This window comes from Melozone crissalis, unplaced genomic scaffold (genome assembly GCF_028551555.1).
Source record: "Melozone crissalis strain CALT ecotype California unplaced genomic scaffold, PUWL_Pcris_2 ptg000056l_1, whole genome shotgun sequence".
In the NCBI taxonomy this organism is placed as follows: domain Eukaryota; kingdom Metazoa; phylum Chordata; class Aves; order Passeriformes; family Passerellidae; genus Melozone; species Melozone crissalis.
The window spans coordinates 8809099-8834271 of NW_026535834.1; the positions used below are offsets into that span (position 1 = coordinate 8809099).

The 25173-nt window shown below is 46.8% G+C and overlaps 1 protein-coding gene across 1 annotated transcript; it reads left to right on the forward strand.

Annotated features, from left to right (window-relative positions):
• The first annotated feature begins 5 nt into the window (after positions 1–5).
• ERO1A (endoplasmic reticulum oxidoreductase 1 alpha) lies at positions 6–25026 on the forward strand. Its single transcript, XM_054286696.1, has 17 exons — positions 6–90; positions 3667–3980; positions 12553–12672; positions 13215–13298; positions 14683–14721; positions 15985–16061; positions 16152–16225; positions 16878–16998; positions 17356–17393; positions 18212–18223; positions 19325–19351; positions 19498–19590; positions 21891–22137; positions 23014–23083; positions 23215–23301; positions 23566–23699; positions 24429–25026. Exons 1-17 carry the CDS (start codon positions 6–8, stop codon positions 24487–24489), a joined length of 1683 nt encoding a protein of 560 aa, XP_054142671.1. The 3' UTR covers positions 24490–25026.
• The last annotated feature ends 147 nt before the right edge of the window (positions 25027–25173 follow it).

Genomic DNA, 25173 nt, shown 5'->3' on the forward strand with positions numbered 1-25173 from the left:
GGGCCATGGCGGCGGCGCCGGCCCTCAGCGCCGTGCAGCGCCCCCTGCCGCCGCGGAGGACTGCGGCTGTCGCGACAGGCGGCCGCTGTCGTGAGGAGCCGCGAGTGTCACGAGCAGCGGCTGCAATGGGCACGGGCTGTGCCAGGCTCACAGCGTGGGGTCAAGGGCGGCCGCGGAGTGTGGGCAGAGGAGGTGCGGGGAGACCTCATGGAGCTCCAGCAGTCATGGAATGGTTTGGGTTGGAAGGGACCCTAAAGGTCATCCCATTTCCTGCTGTGGGCAGTTTGTGGGACGTTCCTGATACAAATGAGAGTAGACTCCCGGTACTAAAGTGATTTCAGTATTTATTATGAAAAAAGAAAGGCATAAAGCAAGGGGGCCCGGGCCGAGCAGGAGCGTTCCCTCAAGGATGGAGCAGTGCCGGCGCTGGCGCTGCTCAGCAGCGATGGTACCGATGATGTCCTCGATGTCCCAGCACAATTCAGTGGGTCAAAAGCCCCTTTTTATCCCATTTTTTGTCCCTTTGGATTGGTTTCTTTTTAGATCCTTCATTTAAGGCGCTTGATTGGCTCATTACAGTTCTGTCCAGGCTGGCTCATGGTGCATTTTACTGAGCTGTGTTATGGTACTTTAAGCACCCTATTTCTCATAACTACCCTTTTAACCCCTTTTACAATATAATAACCAAACTAACAGTACGTGCTTAACCATCTATCAACTATTTTACAACAGTTTCTAAGCTATTTTTAAAAATTCCCAAGGCAGACCAACAGCTGCTGTGGTCTGGAGAATCCCACAGAGCCTCACTGGGGGCAGCAGAGCAGGACAGGGTGAGAGGGCAATGGCCAGGAGAGCAAGGAGGGATGAGCAAGAGCTGAGCTCTGCAGAGAATAAAGTCACCAAGGCCAGCACTGCCAGCTGGGAATGAGGGCTGGGAGGGACAAAAAGTCACCTTTGTCCATCTGGGCAAGAAAACGGACCTGGCTGTAAGTCCAAGAAAAGCTATCTCCTGTCACAGGATCATGGAATGGTTTGGGTTGGAAGGGACCTTAAATCCCATCCCATTCCACCCCTGGAAGGCAGGGACACCTTCCACCAGCCCAGAGTGCTCCAAGCCCTGTCCAGCCTGGCCTTGGGCACTGCCAGGATGGGGCAGCCGACAAAATAATAAGCTTTTGTAATTTAAATCTGCTTAATGATTTTGAGGAGCAAAGAATTAAAGTATTGGTGATCAGATTATTGGCAGAAAACCACACTGGATAGTTCTGAACCACACCTCAGAAGGTGAAAGAAGTAAATTTGTTTTTTCACTAATTTTCTCTCTTCAGTCATTGTGATGGCAAAAAATGAACCGTGATATAAATGGACCAAATGCTTGGCTGTCACTGTCAGGTAATTAATATGTGTGAATATTCATTAAAGGTGGCTTTGGTCTGCATTATTAGCATTGCTTTTCATCCTTAGTGAAATGTTTTTTTTTCTGTAACGTGCACATCCCTGTTTTATATTGGCACCTTCTCCTCTGTCCCTTTGTAGCTGTAAATTCCTGGTGGAGACAAAACAACCCACAACACACTGGAGACCTTGCATGTGTTTTTTTTATTTTTAATAATAAAAATTTGGAGCTGATCTTCATCTGTTAGCCCATGGGGCTGGGGGCTGCACCCCAAATTCCCCCAAAGAGTGGGGCCAGGAGCACTGCCAGCCCCATGTCCCTCCAGTGCCACTGTGTGACTGAAAAATTGCCAGGTACTATTGGCTTTTGCATTTATGTATTAGATTTTGCATGTTGTTAGTGATTATAAGGAAATAATAATAACAATACTAATACTAATACTAATACTAATACTAATACTAATAATATTGGTTAAAAGTATCAATTACAACTCTTTAGCTGCTTATTAATATAATATAATCTATCAGTTTAAGTATGCACTGTATTGCTCACAGAAACAGTTGTGAAATATAATATCTATGAATATAATAGAACAGAAATATAATATCTGTGTATCACTTATGGAAATAATGGTGTAATGAAAGTATTGTACTATATGTGAAAAGGCTTTTGTGTAACTAAAACTGTGTAAGGCCATCCACTGACCAACCTGTCCAGGTGATAACCATGGCACAAACCAGAGCAGGGAGTACCATGTTAAATTTAATTTAATTTAATACTAAATCCTTATCAGAGGATGTGAAACAGCAGGATGGAGACACGAGAAGAAATAAAACACATTGACCTGACACACAGGATGTCATGCAGATGGGCCAGAGTGTGAAGAAGTCAAACAAAGGAGTTCCCAAAGCATCAGAAAGTCTGAAAGAATGTTTGAATAATGCATGAGACACATGAATATTCATGTACCTCAGCACGTAGCAGGATAAAGGTAACACTGGCTGTACACACCGAGTGTTCTTTGGCTGTTGGTCGGGAGCACACCAGCACTGGAATATTGTCCTTTTAGCATGTAAGAAATAGATTTGTAGAAAATTTTTAAACCTGATCAAAGGTTTTTATATAGTATGTATTTGTATATAAATTTTAAGGTAAGAAATATTAATTTAGAAATGTTATGGAATAGGAGAGATACTGCTAAGAGAGAAATAGAAAGAAGTTTTAAAGGACAACCTTACAAAAAAAATTAAGTACTTTAGAAAAACTGAACTATGAAAGATACATTGTATTAAGACCCACAAAAAGTAATTTTGAGTGATAAGCTTTAAAACATTTACAGTATGGTGTGGCCAAAACTGATAAGTCATGAAATGCTTATAGTGTATTATAAAGTGTAATTAAGAAATATATACTACAATATATGTATAATATAACATAGCATAATATAATATGTACATTATATACACGAATAATAATACACATATATTCTATTCTGTTCTATTCTATTCTATTCTATTCTAATATATAGTAATAAATAGAATGGAATAGAATATGACATAATATGTACATTATATATACATATAATAATGCACATATATATAATATATTACTTATATTATATTATATTATATTACTATATATAATATAATATAATATAATATAAGTACATTATATATACATATAATAATACACATATTATATATATTACATATAATATATATTACTTATATTATATTATATTATATTATATTATATTTTACATTATTATATTATATTATATTATATTATATTGTATATAGTAATTAATTGAATGCAATATAATACACAATATGTACATAATATATACATATAATACACACATATATATTATGTATACTATATATAATATACTACATATATTATATATAATGTATATATAATATATATAATACATACAAATTATATTAATATTTAATTAATTTTATTTTTATATTTATAATATAATATAATATAATATAATATAATATTTACAATATAATATAGTATAGTATAATATGTATATTATAGTATAATTAAGAAATAAATAGCTTCTGATTCTAATAGCGTGAATTATAACATCTGCATTATCTCACCCTTCAAACGAAACTACAAATAGAATAAAACTTTTTAAAACACCTTTGATTAAAAAAAAAAACCACCAAAACAAACAAAACAAAAAAACCCCTCAGAACAACATCATCCGACAAGCTGGATTATCATTGTTATTACCCTATTACTGTTATCACCCGTAGCGAACCCGCGCCGCTGCGGAGCGCTCTCTGTGCGTGTCCCGCAGTGTCCCGGGCCCGGGCCGTGCCCTCGCTCCGTGCCCCGCTCGCTCCGTGCAGCTCCGCGCGTCGCCGCCGGGCCGCGCCCCGGGCGGGGCGGTGCGAGCGGGGCGGCCCCGCCGAGCCCCGGCCGAGCGCGCACGGAGATGGCGGCACCGAGCGGGAGCGTCCTGCCGGGGCTGCGGGCACGGCTCGTCCTGCCGGGGCTGCGGGCACGGCTCGTCCTGCTGGCGCTGCTGGCGCTGCCCCGCGCCGCCCGGCCCAGCTGCTTCTGCCAGGTGGGCACGGCCCGGGCACGGGAGGCAGCGGGAGGGAGGCCCTGGGCGCGGGTGCGGTGCGCTGGTCGGGGGTGCCCGGCGTGGAGAGGGAGCGGAGCTGCTGGGGAGAGCGCGGAGGAGGGCTCCGAGATGCTCCGAGGGCTGCTGGAGCTTTGCTGGGTGGAAAGGCTGGGAGAGCTTGGGGTGTTCACCTGAAGGAGGCTCCAGGGAGAGCTCAGAGCCCCTGGCAGGGCCTGAAGGGGCTCCAGGAGAGCTGCAGAGGGACTGGGGACAAGGGATGGAGGGACAGGACACAGGGAATGGCTCCCAGTGCCAGAGGGCAGGGATGGGTGGGAGATTGGGAATTGGGAATCTTTCTGTGAGGGTGGGCAGGCCCTGGCACAGGGTGCCCAGAGCAGCTGTGGCTGCCCCTGGATCCCTGGAAGTGCCAAGGCCAGGTTGGACAGGGCTTGGAGCACCCTGGGATGATGGAAGGTGTCCCAGGACTGGAAAAGCTTTGAAATCCTCTCTAACCCAAGCCATTGCAGGGTTCTGTGGTTCTCTTCCATGCCACCTTAACTGTATTCTCTCCCTGCTCTCGTCAGTAGAGGGGAGTGCTCCAACTTGTTGAGCATTTCTTCCCCAGCTGCCCAGGTGCCTCTCCTGGGATGCTTCAGGGATATCACTGCTGTCCCTGGCAGCTGCTCCATCCCCTCTCCTGCCTTGCTGCTCTCCCAGCTCTGCTCTCCAGGATCCTCCTGCCACCCTGCCCTGCCATGCCCAGGTGGGAGCTGGGCTGCTCTGCTCCCTAAAACTCCTCCGGGGTTAATTCCTCTTGTTGTGTGCCAGGGGTGTCACTGTCACTCAGTGCAGCTTCTGCTGAGGTACAGAAATGAGAGAGCTGGGTACCAAGCCTGGATTTGAGGAGGAGATCACTCTGCAGTTCTTTCTCACACTACTTTGCACAAGCAAAGTGGCTGCCCCTGGATCCCTGGCAGTGCCCGAGGCCAGGTTCTTCTTCTGAACACATCTCTTCCATCCTACTCTGAGAGCAAATGAGTCCTTTATTCACTCTGAGGAACCACAAAAAAAAAGTTTCTGCTCTACACGACCTGCTTGTAAGAATATTGCATCTGATTTCTTAGTGGTTATGATGTGACATGTTGGACAGGGCCTGGAGCACCCTGGGACAGTGGAAGGTGTCCCTGCCCATGGCGTGGTGTGACTTAAAATGGTTTTTGAGGTCCCTTGCAACCTGAATAATTCCTGTGATAAGCACATTTGCAAGATCAAGGAGTGAGGATGTCACAATGTCTTCAGCCCCTTTTTTTGTTGCCTTCAAAAACAGGAAGCTTTTATAAAGGCTACTCTTGCTGTATTAAATTTCTAGTCCTTAAATGTGGGTCAGGAATTGAGAGTGGAGAAAGAAAACAAATGGAATTACACTCTTGGCTTTGGCTTTGCCTTCTGGGGTGGCTCTTGACACTTTCACCTTCCTGTGGAAATGGTAAATAAAAACTCTGCTGATAAAGAATTGATAAAGAAAAACATGCCTTTAGATTCTGGATCTCTGCAGGGTTTTTCCTTGCAGCTTCCTGTAAGCAGGGAGGTTTGGATGTTCAGTCAGGAGTGTGGAATGGGATAAGGAGCTGCAACCACTACTGAACTGGCATTCTGGCATGGCAGGGACTGCCAGGCTCTTTTCCTTGGGCTGCAGGAGCTGGTGTGCTGCTCTGGGCACTGCTGGGTTCTTGCAATGCACTTTGCATTCTGTGGAGCACCCTGGTGTTTTCCCTAAAATGTTTAGAGCAGAATTTTTTATTACCTTTAGGAAAAGGTGTCATGTAGGGCAGCATTTCTCAGCCTTTCTAACCACCAAACCTTTTAAATCACACCTGAGGGCTGCCTCATCTTTTGGTTAAAATTAATCTGCTGATCCACTTGGTCTGGTGGTTTTTATTTGCCACCAAAGAAAATACAGGGCCAGCCTTGAATGATCTGGTTTGCCCTGCTTTGTTTAGCTCCTTGCAGGCCTGGTACAGCTCTGGTTCCTCCTGTGAGCCATCTCCTGCTGCCTCATGAGGTGCAGAAGCCTCAGTGTGGGTGACTGGAGGAGCTGTGACTTGTCTGCCAGGGACAGGTGACAAGGGCCACTTTTGGGAGTGCTGCTCCAGCAATATTCCAAGTGCTGACTCCAGCAGGCAGTGATTCTGGAATGGGCGTTGCTCTGCACCCAGGGCAATGCCTCACCTGCTTTTTGGCACTCTTATTTTACCTCCCTTCCTTAGAGACCAAGCAGCCCTGAAACCTTCATTAGAAACATCCATCTGTTGCTGCAAACACTGCTGTTTCAAATGCTGCTTTCTGCTTCCCAAGCTCTGATTAACATTCCAATATCAAAATCCCCTCAAATTTTACAGGCAGCTCATCCCCCCCCTCGAGATATTCCTGTTTGCATCAGAGCTTTAGTCAGCCATGGCTGTCTCCTGTATATTCCTGGTAATTATTGTTCATTTGCTGTTTACAGGCTGATGCAGCTGCATTAAGGATGTGCTGCAGGTGTTTGGCAGAGGGGATTTTGTGAAGGTTTCCTGTCTGGCAGAGGGCTGGCTGCCTTTGGGAATGTTTCTGTGTGCAGGATGCTGTCATTAGGGGTGAGTGTGGCCGTGGAGAGTTTCCTCCCTGGCACCTGGGCAGGTTTTCAGGCTGTCCTTGTGTTCCTGTGGGGTTGGTGTTCACTCAGCAGCCTCTGGGGCAGGGATTCATTCCTAGCACAGCTCCCATTTCTCTGGCAAAGAGGAGCTCTGCTCTTCAGGAGGCGTTTCCAGGTGGAGAGAAGATCTTTGGGGGTACATTCTGCCCCTCTGCTCTGCTCTGCTGAGATCCCTGCTGGAACAGTGTCCTGCTCCTTGCAGACAGGAGGGACATGGAGCTGGTGGAGTCCAGAGGAGGCCACCAAGATGATCAGGGCAGCTCTCCTGGGAGGAAAGGCTGGGAGAGTTGGGATTGTTCAGCCTGGAAAAGAGAACACTTCAGGGAGGTCTAATTGTGACCTTCCTGTGCCTGGAGGGAGCTGACAGGAAAGATGGACAGAGAGGATGCACAAGGGATGGAGGGACAGGAGCCAGGGAATGGCTCCCACTGCCAGAGGGCAGGGATGGATGGGACATTGGGAATTGGGAATTCCTGGCTGTGAGGGTTGTGAGGCTCTGGCTCAGTTTTCCCAGAGCAGCTGTGGCTGCCCCTGGATCCCTGGCAGTGTCTCAGGCCAGGTTGGATGAGGGTTGGAGCACCCTGGGATGGTGGAAGGTGTCCCTGCCATGGCAGGGGTGGAGCTAAATGGTCTTTAGGCTCCCTTCCAGCCCAAACCATTCTGGGGTGCTGTGACAGCCCTTCAGGCCCTGGTTTGACCCCATCCTGATGCTCCCATGTGAGATTCACTTCTGTGTGAGTTCTGGGAAACCGAGTCCTTGTTTTCTGGGCAGAAGATGGGGACAAACACCTGGAGTGGCAGATAAAGCTTCCAGGGCAGGTGCAGGAATGGCTGTGCTCAGCTGGCTGCCAGCAACCTGCCCAAGTGCACTGGAAAGATGAAAGGGAAATAATTTCATGGAATCATAGAAAAGGGACCCACAGGGATCATGGAAATCCAACTCCTTTGTGTCAGGAAACTTCTGCTGAGGGAGCAGGGAAGGCATCAGCTCACCATCAGCCTGGGACTTGTCCAGAGGGGCAGGCAGTGCCAGGGAAGTTGGTACAGGCTAAACCCAACCCCTCAGCCTCTGTGGCACTCCCTTCCCTGTGCCCTGTTGTGGCTGTGGTGGGGGATGCAGGGAAAGTTCTCCTTCTTTCCAGCCTGGCTGTGATGGGAGATACAGGGAAAAGTTCTCCTTCTTTCCTGCCTGATTTTGGTGGGAGATTCAGGGAAAAGTTCTCCTTCTTTCCTGCCTGGCTGGGGTGGGAGATGCAGGGAAAGGTTCTCCTTTGCAGCCAGGCTGTGGTGTGGAACACAGCACAAGGAAATCCCCAAAATCCACTGCTCAGGGGATGTTCCTGTGACACTCAGATCAGCAGAAGGACGTGAGAAGAGCAGCATGGAGGGGAAGGAAGGTGGAGCAGAGGCCAAACCCGGGGATTGCACAGTCCCTGCTGTTGGTGTTCCCGGCACACGAGGTGGAGGTTGGATTTGGGGTTGTGGCACCTCACCCTGGGGCTCACTCGGCACCCAGAGCCACTCCTGCTGCTCTGTCCCACTGGCACAGCCCTGCCCTGCCCCTCAGCCTCCTGCCAGCCTCTCACAGCCAGGGCAGGTGAGCAAACCCCTCACTCAGCTGGTGATTCACGCTGCCAGCAGGCTCATGGCCCGTGCTGGGGGCTGCATCCATCCCTGGTTTATCTCAGACAGCTGCTCCCCTTGGCACAGGCTGGGGATGTAGGTAAATATTTTGTTTGTGGGGTGGGAGGAAGTGTTTTAGGGCACCACCCACAGGAGGGCACGTTTGACACGGAGCTCAGCTGCTCTGGCAGCAGGAGGTGAAGTCCCAAACCAGGTGAGGGCTGAAAAATGGGTTCTTAGGGGGGTCATGGAGCAAGAGGGAACCTCTGAAATGAGGAGAAATCCTGCCAAATGATCTGGCGCTGCCACTTCCCTGAGTGTTGAAGTGACTCAGCTTCAAGCTGGGCATCACTGGGGCTTTCAGCAGGGCTCTGAGGAGCCTCAGCCCTTGGTGCTGCTTCTCTCCTGCGTCCTCTGGCTGTAGGTTGGGCACACACAGCCTGGGGAAATTGCCCATTTTTACCCATTCTGGCTGAAATGCTTGGAGGAAGAAGGATTGAGCAGATGTGGAGTTTTCCCAGCACCTTTCCCTTTGCCCCTTGCCCCCACAGGCGTGTTCAGGGTGACCCTGAGGCTGATCCCACCAATAAACTGGGATTTGGAGAGCTCCAAACACAACCCCCATCCAGTCCTAAGGATTTGGGATCATCTGCAGTGCTTCCCTGGTGGGGTAGAGCACAGACAACTTGTGGAAAAAGTAGTACAGTGATATTATCCATTCATGCATTTATTTCCAGCTCCTCTTGCACTGTTTTCCTGTTTTCTGACATCTTTTCCTACCATTAGAAGAGGACAAAGTTGGGTTACAACTTTGCAGCTGAAGCCCCAAGCTCAGATCTTTCAGTGTACAACTTTCATGTAATTTCAGTCAAGTCAAGAATCTTTCTTGTGTGTAGTTCCATGCAGTGTTCAGCCTGCAAACTGAATTATTTAATTGCCTGCAGGGTATGCAAACCAAATAAAATTAGGTCCACGTGAGCTGCTGTCATCTCTTTTGGCTTGACAAGAAAAAAAGTGATGTTGGTTTTGCATCTCTGGATTTTATTCAGGATGAGCTTGGTTCTGGCTTGAATTGGTCACCAGACATAACAAAACCAGACCTGGCCCAAATGGTGCTGCCAGAGGGGGTTGGTGGGAGCTGCAATGTGTTCCCACTTTTACAGGGATGTCATTCCTTTGGACACAGAGAGCAGCTGAAGATTATCCCCAAATCTTTTTTTAGGTCACTTTTAGACCCAACCTGTAAGCTTCCTGCCTTGAAGGATGTCAGGATTTCAGGAAATAAAGATGTAGTTGGTTAGTCCCTGTGGTTTGTTGTTTTGATGTGGTTTTTTTTAATGTCTAAATAAATTTGCAACAGCTTTAAATTGGGTAACTGGATTAGCAAATTGCTGCTGTTTGTTTTTACAAGGGTGATTCAGGTTAGGGGAAATCTTAAATCACTGCTAATCTTCATTAGTGTGCAAAATGCAGGACAGAATTCAGTAAATGTGTGAGGGTGACACACTGAGCTGCAGTGTAAACACTGAAAATATGAGTGAGCCTCCAAACCATGCTGCCTCAACAAAACAGAGTTATTCCAGTGGGGTGGGGAATTCTGGCTATTTTTTCCCCCACCTCCCCATTTCATGTGACTCTGTGCTCCATTTCTGCATCCTCCTCTCTGCTCCATTTCCATGCTGGTAAATAGAATTTTATTTTAGTTGTTGTGTAGCTCTTGCTGGATTGTCAGGAGAGGCTGAGGGAGCTGGGCAGGGGCTGCAGAATCCCTGAGGAGCCGGGCAGGGGCTGCAGAATCCCTGAGGAGCTGGGCAGGGGCTCAGCCTGGAGCAAAGGAGGCTCAGGGGCCCTTGTGGCTCTGCACAGCTCCTGCCAGGAGGGGACAGGGACAGGAGGAGGGGGAACGGCCTCAAGTTGTAGCAGAGGAGCTTTAAATTGGATATTGGGGAAAATTCCTTCCTGGAAAGGTTTGTCCAGCCCTGGCACAGCTGCCCAGGGCAGTGCTGGAGTCCCCATCCCTGAAGGGATTTAAAATCTCCCTGCATGTGGCACCTGGGACATGGTCAGTGCTGGGGCAATGGTTGAACTCAGTGATCTTTTCCATCCAGGATGATTCCAGGATTCTCTGATGTCCCCAAGGACTCACTGGGGGTGTGGGGGAAGCAAAATTACTTCTGTGTTGAGCAACTTTGTAATCTGCCAGTAATGGATGTGTCAGGAAGCCACAGCTGAATTTGTACTGCTTCTTTCTTTGTTGTTTTTATTTTTCCTTCAGGGCTTGCACAAAGCCTGTTGAGTAGTTCAGATGATGCAAGAAGGATCCAGCAGATGCAGAGCAGATGTTTGTGTGCCAAATGGCTCTGTGAGGCCAGCAGGGGGACTGCTGCACTAATCACAGAGTCACGGAATGCTTTGGGATGGAAGGGACGTTAAAGATCAGCCAGTGCCACCCCTGCCATGGCAGGGACACTTCCACTGTCCCAGGCTGCTCCCAGCCCTGTCCAGACCAACCCAAACCAATCCAATCCAAACCACACCAAACCACACCAAACCACACCAAACCAAACCAAACCAAACCAAACCAAACCAAACCAGATCAAACCAATCCAAACCAAACCAAACCACACCAAACCAACCCAAACCACACCAAACCAATCCAAACCAAACCAAACCAATCCAATCCAAACCAAACCAAACCAAACCACACCAAACCAATCCAAACCAATCCAAACCAAACCACACCAAACCAAACCAGATCAAACCAATCCAATCCAAACCAAACCAAACCAACCCAAACCACACCAAACCAACCCAAACCAATCCAATCCAAACCAAACCAAACCAAACCAGATCAAACCAATCCAATCCAAACCAAACCAAACCAAACCAAACCAATCCAAACCACACCAAACCAACCCAAACCAATCCAATCCAAACCACACCAAACCAAACCAAACCACACCAAACCACACCAAACCAATCCAAACCAAACCAAACCAATCCAAACCAAACCAAACCAAACCAATCCAAACCACACCACACCAAACCAAACCAAACCCAACCAAACCAAACCAGATCAAACCCAACCAAACCAAACCAGATCAAACCAATCCAATCCAAACCAAACCAAACCAAACCAAACCAAACCAAACCAATCCAATCCAAACCAAACCAAACCAAACCACACCACACCAAACCAAACCCAACCAAACCAAACCAGATCAAACCAATCCAATCCAAACCAAACCAAACCAAACCAATCCAAACCAAACCAAACCAAACCAAACCAAACCAAACCAAACCAAACCAAACCAAACCAATCCAAACCAAACCAAACCACACCAAACCAATCCAAACCAATCCAAACCAAACCACACCAAACCAAACCAAACCAAACCAAACCAAACCAAACCAAACCAAACCACACCAAACCAATCCAAACCAATCCAAACCAAACCACACCAAACCAAACCAAACCAAACCAAACCAAACCAAACCACACCAAACCAAACCACACCAAACCAATCCAAACCAAACCAAACCAAACCAAACCAAACCAATCCAATCCAATCCAAAAACCAAACCAAACCAAACCAATCCAAACTAAACCAATCCAATCCAAACCACACCAAACCAAACCAATCCAAAAACCAAACCAAACCAAACCACACCAAACCAAACCAAACCAAACCAATCCAAAAACCAAACCAAACCAATCCAATCCAATCTAAAAACCAAACCAAACCAAACCAATCCAAACCAATCCAAAAACCAAACCAAACCAATCCAAACCACACCAAACCAAACCAAACCAAACCAATCCAAACCACACCAAACCAAACCACACCAAACCAAACCAAACCAAACCAATCCAAACCACACCAAACCAAACCACACCAAACCAAAGCTGATGAACCACAAGGAGTTTCTTTGGGGCTGGCATTGTGGCATTGTTGCCTGACTGGTCCCACATGCAGACTGCAGCTCTGACTCCCTGTTATCCTCCAGGAATGCCTTCCTGAGGCTCACCCAGGAGGGACCTGAGCTGGCAGCCTGTGCTCACTGCAGCCGTGTCCCTTCTGCTTAAACTTAACTGGCTTGCTGGGAAAAGGAAAGAAAATGATGAATTATTTTATTCTCTGCAGTGTTAAAAAGTCCTGGCTGAGTTGTTTATATTTGTTTTTTTATATTTAGTTATAATTTATTTCTCATTTTTGATGTTGTTGATTGTGATTTTATTGTTTTTCTCTCCCCCAGGTTACTGGTTATTTAGATGACTGCACCTGTGATGTAGAAACCATCGATGCCTTCAACAACTACAAACTTTTTCCCAGACTGAATGAACTCCTGCAAAGTGACTATTTTAGATACTACAAGGTCATTTTTCCTTGCAAAAATTGTATTTATTTGTGTGCTGCTGCCTTTTTTTTTTAATCTCCTGTGAACTTATTGCTGATCTTTTTAAAATCAGACATCTGCATTTTAACCCTGATCTTTTAAGGGTGCAGTCAATTGGACCCTCCTGTTATGAGGAGAATCTCAATAAGATGCAATGTACTTTTAAGAGGATTTCAAAGATATTTTCTTATCCATTTTTCCCTCTTAAGCAACACATTAGTGAGAGGAGTTCCTTTGGTGAGCTGTGATTTAAAGATGCTGATGAGCAATTTAATTTATGATCCATAATGAGAGGATTTCCCATGGAAAACCTGCATCAGTTCCAGACCCTCAGGTTCATGGATGGCTGTTGCTGCCAGAGATTCCATGGATTGGATTCCATGAGGTGGATTCTGGGTCACCAAGGAGTTGCTGGTTGGAGCAAACAAGTTCAGAACTTGGATTTTTCTTGGAAAACTGGAAAGGTTGGCTTGGCTGCAGGGGGAGATGAGTTATTGAACAGGGTGATTTGTTATTTGCAGGTAAACCTGCAGAAACCTTGTCCCTTTTGGGAGGACAACAGTCACTGTGGGATGAGAGACTGTGCTGTGCAGCCCTGCCCCTCTGTAAGTACCAAATCCATTCTTTTACCTTTTTTTTATTTATTTAACTTTTGCACACCAAGAGGAAACAGCAAACAAGTGACTGAACTTTGTTATTTTAGTTATGGCAAAACTGGGACTCTGGTGGATCTTTCATGGGTGCAGCAACACTGCTGGCCCTAAGAAAGGCCAAAATCCTAAATTCTGTAATAATACTAATTCAGGTTTCAAGGCAGGCTGGGATTTTAACAGCTGACTCTCTGCCAACAGCCAAAAACTTCTCCTGCTCTTTATTTTTCCATTAGTAATTAGTTTTTAGGGCAAAACCATTATAGTTTTTGTGTTAATTGACAGAATTTGTTGCCCATGGAGCTGCACAGTGATTTAATTTTGGCTGATGAATTTGTCTCAGAGCTTTCCAGCCCTGTTGTAGGAGAAATGGTTCTTTGAGCATCCCATTTCCAAGGGCACTCCTGTCCCTGTATCCTGGACAAAGGGGTTTTGTTCCCTCAGCTGTAAGAAAACACCCTGAGTGCAGATGTCTGCCCAAAACTGGGCTGAGGAGGTGAGGCAGTCACAGCTTGGTGGCCCCTTTGGGGACATTTCATGTTTTGGTGTTGACAGCCAGCACAGACTGTCTTACTCCCTCACTCTTGGGTTCTAAAATGGAATTATGAAGTTGGTTTTTTTTACACCTCAAAATAACCCTAAATGTTGTTTAAATAACTTTTTCTTCCTTAAAAAAAAATCTATTTTTGGTAGTGATTATGAGTAATTTGATGGAGTTCTGTTACAATTACCTAAGTTTTAGCTGAAAGTTGTTCTTATTTTAAGAACTGACTGTCCCTGCTGTTCTTAATTAAAATAATAATAATAAAAATAACTCTCATTGCTTAATTTTTCTTTTTATCATCACAGCATTTGCTCCTGTAGAAATGGTTCTATTGCCTTCCTACTCCTGGAGAAAATGGAAGTTGAGGAGAATTTTGGGGCTGGTTGTGTGGGGCTGACATTCCATGATGGAATGGTCAGAGGGAAGTTTGGAATATCAATCATGTGTCAGGGGCTGGTAGATGAAAAATCTGAGGAGGCACCTGGGTTCCTGCCTGGCTTTCCCAAATTCCTGCTGGGATAAGCAAAGCACAACCTGGTGTAGCACCTGAGGAAGGCTTCAGACCTTTGGAGAAAAGGAATCTTGCAATAAATTTAAAAAAAAATCAAAATAAGCCACTAGGAATGTTTCTTCTCCTTGGTGTGGGGAGGAGTGAGGGGTTGGATGTGCTGCGAGCTGGGCTGAGTGCTGTGGTCAGCTCTGGCAGCTGTGGTGACACCCCAGACCTTTCCCAGAGATGGCGCTGAGGGGTCTCACCAGCCCCACAGGTGGCACCTGCCTTGTTTTGCCTTTCAGGATGAAGTCCCTGATGGAATCAGAGCTGGAAGTTACAAGGTGGGTGTGGCTGAGCACAAAGGCGTGAGGGGGGTTTGCTTTGTGGTCCAGTTTTGTGCCACGGAAATGACAAGGTTGGAAAAGACCTGGAAGATCATCGAGTCCAGCTGTCCCTGCACCAGCCCCTCAAGCACCACATCCACGTGGGTTTGATCCCTTCCAGGGATGGGAACTCCCCCACACCCTGGGCAGCTCCTTCTGATGCCTGGCAACCCTTTCCAGGAAGGAATTTTCCCTCATATCCAATCTAAACCTCCCCTGGCACAACTTGAGGCCATTTCCCCTTGTCCTGTCCCTGTTCCCTGGAGCAGAGCCTGACCTGGCTCCATCCTCCTGGCAGGAGCTGTGCAGAGCCACAAGGGCCCCTGAGCCTCCTTTGCTCCAGGCTGAGCCCCTGCCCAGCTCCTCAGGGATTCTGCAGCCCCTGCCCAGCTCCTCAGGGATTCTGCAGCCCCTGCCCAGCTCCTCAGGGATTCTGCAGCCCCTGCCCGGCTCCCTCAGGGATTCTGCAGCCCCTGCCCAGCTCCCTCAGGGATTCTCCAGCCCCTGCCCAGCTCCCTCAGGGATTCTGCAGCCCCTGCCCAGCTCCTCAGGGATTCTCCAGCCCCTGCCCGGCTCCCTCAGGGATTCTGCAGCCCCTGCCCAGCTCCTCAGGGATTCTGCAGCCCCTGCCCAGCTCCCTCAGGGATTCTGCAGCCCCTGCCCAGCTCCTCAGGGATTCTGCAGCCCCTGCCCAGCTCCCTCAGGGATTCTCCAGCCCCTGCCCAGCTCCTCAGGGATTCTCCAGCCCTTTCCCAGCTCCCTCAGCCTCTTCTGGTGCTCCAGACCCTTCCCCAGCTCCTTTCCCTTCCCTGGACACGCTCAAAGTCTTTTTTGTCGTGATGAACCCAAATCTGCCCCCAGGCTTTGAGCGTGGCTCAGTAAATGTCAGAATGTTCTTTAGACTTGAATTTTTACTCTCTCCAAGTGCCTGCAGAGCACAGAGGCTGTGAGGTGGCTGTGCTGGATGGAGCCGGGTGTTCTGCCATCTCTCCAGCAGTTGGTGTCACCAGGCACACAAAGCTCCCAAGGCACTGCCGGGGCTGCCCTGAGTCCCTGCAAGACAAACCTTTGGGACATCCTGTGCAAACACAGTGAGGCTGAATCATGAAAGGCTTTCTGGGGTTTAACCTCTGTTAACAGTGCATTGAAGGCTAAATTAAAACAGAAAATAATTTCCTTTTTAATCCTCATCCCTCCCCACCCCTTTGCTTTCCAACCCAGTACTCAGAAGAAGCCAACAGCCTCGCTGAGGAGTGTGAGGAGGCCAAGAGGCTCGGAGCTGTGGATGATTCTTTGAGGTTTGCCTTCTTTTGCCATGATCCTTCCTTGTCCTGAGGGAAATCTGGGATCAGAGCTCTCTCTGAGAAGTTTCCCCTCGTTTTTTGCAGCAAGGAAACTCGGCAGGCAGTGCTGCAGTGGGCACAGCACGACGACTCCTCGGACAGCTTCTGTGAGGCTGATGGTATGGGCACCTGCAGGGATGGCAAGGCTGGCATGGGATTTGTGCACTTCTGCAGAGCTTTAAGTCATGGAATGGTTTGGGTTGGAACCTTAAAGCCCATCTTATTCCACTCCCTGCCATGGCAGGGACTCCTTCCACCATCCCAGGGTGCCCTGACCAGCCTGGCCTTGGGCACTGCCAGGGATCCAGGGGCAGCCACAGCTGCTCCGGGCACCCTGTGCCAGGGTCTCCCCACCTTCACAGCCAGGAATTCCTTCCCAATATCCCATCCATCCCTGCCCTCTGGCACTGGGAGCCATTCCCTGGGTCCTGTCCCTACAGATCCTGAGTGAGAGCTCCTCTCCCACTCCCTGTAGCCTCTTTAGATCCTGGAATGTTGCTGTGAGGGCTCTACACACCCTCCTCTTCTCCAGGCTGAACAGCCCCAATTCCAGAGTTATATACCATCAAAACAGCATTTCTGCTCCTTCTCACCCCCCTGACCTGAGTATTTTGAAAATAATACACAAATATTTCTGACAAAGCTTCCTTGCTGCTCTGGGCTTTGCTGTGTTCAGCAAGGTGGGGCAGGGGTGGCTGGGTCAGCTTTGGGAAATGTCATTTTCCCTGAGAAAATCGTTGTCCCTGAGGCTGTGTACGCTGTGCTCCACAGACATCCATTCTCCTGATGCTGAGTACGTGGATCTGCTCCTGAACCCAGAGCGTTACACTGGCTACAAGGGCCCCGACGCCTGGAAAATCTGGAACAGCATTTATGAGGAAAACTGCTTCAAGTAGGTGCTTTGGGGTCCAGTTCCACAAACCTGAGGCTGCTGATTGAGGGGCAGGAGTGAATCCTCATCCTCCTGGTGGGTTACACCAGGGACAAGTCATGTGGCTGCCCCAAAAGAAGAGAATTTACTTTTCCTTTCTGTTTTTTCTAAAACAAAAGGAGAAAGCAACACCAACCCCCCACAGAAACCCACATTTTGCTCCATCCTTTCCTTTCCTAACCAAAGTTAAAGGAAGAAGATTTTAGATCCCCTCAGGCTGTTTGAAGTAGCTACCTCTGCTCTGCTCTGTTTGTGCACACAAGAGACAGTAACTTATTTACATCTCTTATTTAAATTATTTTTTTTTCCTTCTCCTAGGCCTCAGAATGTAAAAAGACCTTTGGCATCTGGCAGAGGTGAGTCATTCATTTATCTCACTAAGTGGGTTAGTAGTGAACTGATCCCAGCTCCAGGAGCAGCAAATGTTCCCTGGGCTCCTTCTCTTGCTGGATCAGAAAGATCTTGTAGCTCTTGACCAAGTGTAGAATTTTGTGGCACCTGGAAGTGGGTTTTTCTAGCATCCATTGTGGAGAAAGAATGTCTGATCTTCCAGTCCTGGAAAAAGGGTGAGTTTTGGAGGGGTTGGGAGCAGGGCTGAGCTCTCCCTGGGTCCCTGGTGTCTGAATTTGGCAGTGCCAAACCATCTGTGATGGCTGGAAATGAGAACCTGGCTGGATCCTCCATGGAAGCACCCAGAGAGCAGCTCTGCCCTGGAGCCAGGGCCAGGCAGTGTCAGTGAAAGCAGGGAAAGGGTTTGGGAACAAGAGAACATCATCAACCTCCAGCAGCACCCTCTGCCACCAGCTCCTCATTTCCCCCTAAGCTCTGGAGCTGCTCATCCCCCTCCTGTGACCCTGGTGGGAAGGGGTGGCTCTCCTCCTGCTGAAGGAGATGTGCAATGTCCCTGGAAATATCAGCCTGTACTTCCTTTGCAAGTATTGATCCCCCCTGCACTGGTCAGGTTACTCAGCACTGTTCCCATCCGGTGTCCTCAGTGCTGCACTCGGGGTTTCTGTGTTCAGAACATTCCCAAACCTCTCTGGAGAGGATCCTTCTCTTGTCAGAGCAGATGAGCAGAGCAGTAGTTGCACTTTGGAGCTTAATTTTGGTTGTGTGTAATGTTTTTATTCTCTTTTTCTCTCTCTCCCTCCACCACTTGTGCATTTCCCCCCAGGAGATGATGGAGGTGAGTGGCACTGTTTGTTTTTACTGCCAACAGAAACAAGTGGGGTGTCCTTATCCTGCTGTCACAGGCTGTGCCTCAGATCATGCACCTGGTTAGCAAAATCATTCATCAGGAAAACCAGGAATGGGAGGCATGGCATCGTAGGAAATCCTGAGTGGGATCACAAGGACCAGAGCCCAGCTCCTGTCCCTGCACAGACCCCCAACAATCCCACCCTGGGATCCCTGGCAGTGCTGTCCAAACACTCCTGGAGCTCTGGGGCTGTGCCCATTCTCTGGGCAGTGCCAGCACCCTCTGGAATAGTGGAACCTCTCCTGATATCCAACCCAGCCTCTCCCTGGGTCCTGTCCCTGCTCAGCAGAGTGAAGGGAGATCCCTGTGAGCTCCCTGTCCCAGCCCATCCTCCTGTGAAGGGTTTAAAAAGTCCAGCAGCACTTTTTTAACAGCACAAGTTCAGTGTGAAGGCAGTCACTCAAGTGTGAGAAGCCTTTGGGGACAGAAATTGTCCTGGTTTTTTTTTCAGTGCTTATGACTGAGAAAGCTTTGAACAGACTCAATCCCAAATTATCTGGAGCAGTAGGAGAGGGGTGCCCAACTCCCTGAGGCCCTGGGAAGGGCTGTTCCCTGCAGGTCTCCCTTCTCCACAGCATTTTCCTGTCTCCAGACCATCCCCAAATCCTGATCTCCAGATCCCTTCCCTGCACACAGAGCAGGCACAGTGAAACCCTGACTTGTGCCATTCTGCACGCTCGGTTGCACTCTGTGGTTTTTTGGTTGGTTGCTTTGTTTGTTTTATAAAAATATCCCTCTCCCCACTGTGGCCAGAAGAGGAAAGCAATCCCTGATCCTTGCTTTTCCCTGCTGTGCCCCCCCAGCCCCCTGGGGAAAGCCCACGTGCTGTTTGAGCTGCTGCCGTGCCGTGTTAGGGAAGCATCGCTCACAAGGGGGGGCAGGAAAACTCTTTCCATGCTCTTTTAATGCTCCTTTCCCAATTTCTGCAAACTGGAGTGGGCAGAGGCTCCTCTGGGGCCAGCCTGGAGGTGGATTCAGGGCATCAGGCTCGGGCTGTTCCCTCACTGATGTGTTTTCATTTCTTTCCAGGGCACACGTTTTACAAGTGGCTCAAAGGTAATCCTTGCTCTCAACGTGGTTGCTCCTCCTGGGATGGACAGGAGATGGGAAATGGGATTAGTGGCCACTCTCAGTGGGATTGGATTCCTGCCTCACAATCCAGTGAGTGCTTTCTGTGTCTTTGACTGCCCTTTTCTTTGCAGGGGTCTGTGTGGAGAAAAGAGCTTTCTACAGGCTCATCTCTGGTCTGCACGCCAGCATCAACATCCACCTGAGTGCCAGGTACCTCCTGCAAGGTAAATCCTGCTTCCTGCCCCAGCTCCTCACCTCCCGACACCTCCATGGCTCTGCCAGGTGCTGCTTGGAGCCTGTTCCAGCAGCACTCAGGCCTGTTTGTGCTCTTGCAGCACCCAGCTGGTGTAACAGGGTCAGGGATGCAGTTACCTCATGCCTCCAGGTCTGACAGCATGTTCTGTACCAGCCCTTCCAGCAAATATTCCCTCTGTTCTTCCTCCAAGGTTACTTTGGAGTGAGTTTCTGGCTGTGGGTCGAGGCTGTTCCTTCCCAGCCTGGTTTTATGATCGTCAGTCCAGCAAGAACCTCACCTGGACTGGGAAATGCTTGGCTGGGCTTTCCCAAGGCCATTGAGCCATTTCCATTGAGCCATTTCCATGTCCACTTCCATTTCCAGCAACCATTTCCATGTCCATTTTGATTTCCATGTCCATTTCCATTTCCAATAGCCATTTCCATGTCCATTTCCATTTTCATTTCCATTTTCATTTCCATTTCTATTTCCATTTCCGTTTCCACTTCCATTTCCATTTCCAGCAGCCATTTCGATGTCCATTTCCATTTCCATTTCTATTTCCAGCAGCCATTTCCATGGCCATTTCCATTTCCATTTCCATTTCCAGCAGTTATTTCCATGTCCCATTTCCATTTTCACTTCTATTTCCACTTCCATTTCCATTTCCTTCCCATGCTTTGGTCCATAAATACCTGGTCTGAGGAATCCCAGTTTCAACCCTGGACTTGAAAATCAAGGTGATTGCTGTGGAATTTGGGAAAGTCATTTATATTTAACTAAATAATTGTATTTAAGTGTCTGCAGCCCACTTGGACCTCACCTGGATGTGAGTCAGGCCAGGTTGGAGTTGGGAGATGGGATAATGTGGGAAACATCAGAGGCAAGAGATGAGCTGGGGCTGCAGCATCAGCTTGAGATGGTTTTTATATCTTCCACTGTGTATTTTATAGAATAATCTTAAATACATGGTAAAATGAGCAACAGAAATATTCTTTGTGGGCTTGAAAATGGAAAATAGAGGCCATTTTCCTCCATTCTTGTTTATCCATATCATCAGGAATTCTCCTCAGGTGTCCCTGTTTGTTAGGAAGCTTCAGGAATTACCTGAAAAAAATCTGCAGGAGTTTTGTGTTTGCTGGGGTTTGAACTGAGTTACAATCCTGCCTCCCTTGAACAAATGAAATATGTCTGAAATATTAGTACAGTGAATTAGTATTAGTATAAATAATAGTAGTTATTAGTATTAATTATATATTATATTATATATAATATACATTATATAATATATATAATATATTATATAATATATATTATATAATGTATATATTATATTATATATAATATTATATATATAATATAATATAATATAATATAATATAATATAATATAATATAATATAATTATTATATTATATTATATATCATATCATATCATATTTACATTATATTACATTATATTATATTATACTTATTAGTATTAATTATACTAGTATAGTGAATTCGTATATGAATAAATATTAGTAGAGTTTATCACAGGGTGAAAACCTCAGAGTTTTGGGTTTTTAGTATGGAGGTAGATAGAAAACAAGTTGAAGGATTTTGAGCATTATCTGATCTCCTTGTTCTTCATCTACTCCATTTTTACAGTATTAATAACACAGAGTGATTGGTTAGAAAGAACCACAACACAAATATTGGGTGAACAAACAAATAATTAATTATTAGTAGAAAGGTAAAAATAAAATACATTCGAAAAGTTAATTAAGCAAAATAACTTTAAAAGACCTTAAACCTTTGTGTCTTGTAATTTTTTAGTACCTTTCTCTTTGTACACTAAGTCTAGTATTTAAACAACATACTAAACTATTGATAAGAGAAAAAATAAAATTGATAAGAGAAAAAATAAACAACAACTTAATCGTTAACTTTTTAGTACCTTTCTCTTTGTACATTGTCTAGTGTGTAAACAACATACTAAAGTATTGATAAGAGAAAAAATAACAAGCTAACCTGTAAACTTTGAGTTAAAAAATAAACAACAACCTAACCTGTAGCTTTTTAGCACCTTTCTCTTTCTGCACTAAGTCCAGTATTTAAACAACATACTAAACTATTGAAAAGAGAAAAAATCAACAACAACCTAAAGACCAAAAAATCAAAAAGTCCCATTTGTCTCTCAGTTCTGCACAGAACTTTTTAGGGATGTCCCCATCAAAAGAACCTTTGGGGGGGGGGTCCCACAAAACCCCCCCACCTCTCACTGCTTTGGGGTTTGTTTCTGTCTCAGATTCGTGGTCGGAGAAGAAATGGGGCCCCAACGTCACGGAGTTCCAGCAGAGGTTTGATGAAGCCCTCACCAGTGGGGAAGGGCCCAGAAGACTCAAAAATCTCTATTTTCTGTACCTGATTGAGCTGAGGGCCCTCTCCAAAGTGCTGCCCTTCTTTGAGCGCCCTGGCTTCCAGCTGTACACCGGCAATGAGCGCCAGGATGCGGAGATGAAGCACCTGCTGCTGGAAATTCTCCATCTGGCCAAGTAATTGCACTCAGTGCCCGGGGACAGTGGCTCTGCACCATCCCTGTGTGCCTAACCTGACATGTAAAGCTCCTGGAAAGGCAGTTCTGGCTTCTTCCTGCAGCCATTTGTGCAGTGGGATCACAGAAACATGGAATGGTTTGGGTTGGGAAAGAGCTTTTTAAAGGTCATCTTAGCCCAGCCCCCTTGCCATGAGCAGGGACGTGGAACCAGTGGTGTAGTTTTGCTGGGAACACATTATTAATATCTGTATGCAAATTACAGAATTTGGGTAATTAGTCCCACAGTTTAATTAGTCCCATGGTTTAATAGCCTTGGCTGCCTTTTGGATTTAGCAGAATTGAATTTAATAACTGCCTACGTGTTAGCCCTAAAATTGGCTACCTGTGTGAGTCATCTGTGGGATACCAGGCCTGGCTTCGTGTTTGCAACAAAAAACCATCCTAAATATCTTGGTAACAGAGGTTTGGGCTGCTGGATGGAGTTTGGAGTAAAAGGAATGGAAGATACTGGAACCAGACAGAAATGGGTGTCTCCTAAAGTGATCAATGTTTGATTTATCTCATCCCCCTCCTGTGCTTCTGTCTGTCAGCACTGAAATTGCTGAAAAAGTCTCCAAGATGAGATGCCAGCTCAAATTGGAAGGGAAAATACAAATTAGAATGACATCAATACAAATTTGAAGAGAAAATAAAATCCCAGGGTGGTTTGTGTTGGAAGGGACCTCAAATCATCTCGTTCCATTCCTTGGGAGTGGATATCAGATTAAAACCCCTCTGGGGATGTCCAGTGGCTCCCAGCTGTGTTTATCCCAGCCCTGACTGCAGCCATACACCCAAGGAGGGCAGAAATCCAACTCTCATCATTCCCTTCCAGGTCCTTCCCGCTGCATTTCGATGAAAACTCCTTCTTTGCAGGGAATAAAAAGGAAGCTGCCAAACTAAAGGTAATTTCTGCCAAGGGCCCCACTGCAGGAGGCTTTTCCTACCTCAGTCCCACTGAATTCCAGGATTAATTCACATTAATACCTGGAAGGAGCCCTAATTAATGCCTAACCATGAATGTCTTTTCCCCCAGGAGGAATTTAGGCTGCACTTCAAGAACATTTCCAAGATCATGGACTGTGTTGGCTGCTTCAAGTGTCGGCTGTGGGGGAAGTTGCAGGTGAGATTTGTCTGCAATATTTGGGAGCTCTGGGGCTGGGATTGGCCCTTGGATCCCAACCAGGCCCTGGACAGAGCTCAGGGCTGCTGATTCCTCACCTGGGCAGGCAGCAGGGAGCAGCTGGAAGCTTGCTCAGCCTGGGAAACTGGGATGAGGCAGGAGAGGGGAGGGTGCAGAGCCTGGCTGGAGGGAAATCCTCTTGGCCTGGAGGAGGAGGGAGCTTTGAATGCTGCTCCTCAAGGCTCCTCTCTGATCCCTGCACAGACACAGGGCTTGGGCACAGCACTCAAGATCCTCTTCTCAGAGAACCTCATCGAGAAGATTCCTGAGAGTGGCCCTTCCTACGGGTTCCAGCTGACCAGACAAGAAATTGTGGCCTTATTTAATGCCTTTGGAAGGTGAGTTTGAGACTTTCCCCTCTGCTTTTGCAGTGTACTCCCAGTCTGAGCTCTTATTTTTATCAGTTCCCAGTAGTTTTGGTGGGGACTCCTGCTCTGGTCATAGTTTGGTACCAGGTGTTGGTAGGGAGTAAAACAGTTGGAATGATTTAAAATATTCTTTATACTCTGCATTTCTGTAAGGAATTCAAGGAGGCATTTATGCCGAGATACAAAGAATTTCATCATTTTTAAGGGACTGTGTGACTCTGTCCTTGGAGCGCGTTGTCCCAGGCAAGGGCTGTTTTCCTTAAGCCTCTCCCCAGCTCATTCCCAGATCATGATGGCATTTTTAACAGGAATCCATCAGTCCAGCCTCTCTGGATGAGGAGTTTTTTGTCAGAAAAGAAGGATAATGAGGCCTTCAGGAGAGGATTTCAGGACACTCTGGTTATGCATGAGCTCTTTGTGATGTTGAGAGACCAAGAGTTTCTGGCAAAGAGGATTTTCCAAGGATGAGTTCCTTAACATCCCATTCCCCTGTGAGTCCCAGTGTTTGCTTTAAAAAGAGGCAGGGGAACAGTGAGGGGCCTGGTTGTAACCTCAACCTAATTTAGCTGCAATTCCAAATCTTCTCTTCCCAAGAGCTGCTTGAAGCTTTGCTGGATGCAGCCCCTTTCTCCCAGGTTTTAAATAATTCACTACATGAATGTTGCTGTAACATTTCCCTTCTGCTTTCCTCGCACACAGGGTTTCAACCAGTGTGAAAGAACTGGAAAACTTCAGGAATCTCTTACAAAACATGAGGTGAATTCAGTGGAGAAAGAGGGATTTGAGGACAAACACCATCATTGCACCACTCTGACTTAAACCAAGGAAACCACTTGCTGGGCCTCTTGTCCCATCATTGTCTGTAACCTGCTGAGGAGATGTTTTATACAAGGGGGAAAAAAAGCTATTTTTTGGTATAAAAATGGGGACTATATGTAAATTTTATTTTATATATTGGAAGATCATTTGGAACAACTCTTTTTGAAATATTGCTGTGCTGTTTGAAGATGGATCAGACCCATAGCCTTGCCTTTGGAAGCTGGAGGTGGGGCAAGAACTGTGCCGTTGAATAAATTTGGGGGAAATTCCTTGTCTGCTCCATCATTCCAAGCACTCACAGTGTGCCCACACCAACTTCTGCTGCATGCAAAAACAACTTCAAGGGATTGCAGGAGCTGCTGCTGTCCCAAGGTGAAATCCTCTTCTTCAGAATTCCTCTTCTTGTGGGAACAGGGAGTTCCTGGTGCTCCTTCCAGCCCTGGCTGCACCATCCAACAGGGGAAAAGGACAGGTTTGGGTGTGGGAAATGCTGCTGGAAAACAGCTCCTCCAAGCTGCATCTGTGTGGAACCCCTCTGCTTTCCACCCCACAAGAGGCAGCTGAGCTTTGGCTCAGGGCTGTGTGGGTGTGGGTAAAGCTGGGGAAGGAATGAAGGAATCTCCAG

Bases quoted from the DNA above. Each gene is read 5' to 3' on its own strand.
- ERO1A (XM_054286696.1), top strand. From the start codon at position 6: ATGGCGGCGGCGCCGGCCCTCAGCGCCGTGCAGCGCCCCCTGCCGCCG. The intron at 12,673-13,214 runs GTCATTTTTCCT...TGTTATTTGCAG, and splicing joins ACTATTTTAGATACTACAAG to GTAAACCTGCAGAAACCTTG. The intron at 16,062-16,151 runs GTTTGCCTTCTT...CGTTTTTTGCAG, and splicing joins GCTGTGGATGATTCTTTGAG to CAAGGAAACTCGGCAGGCAG.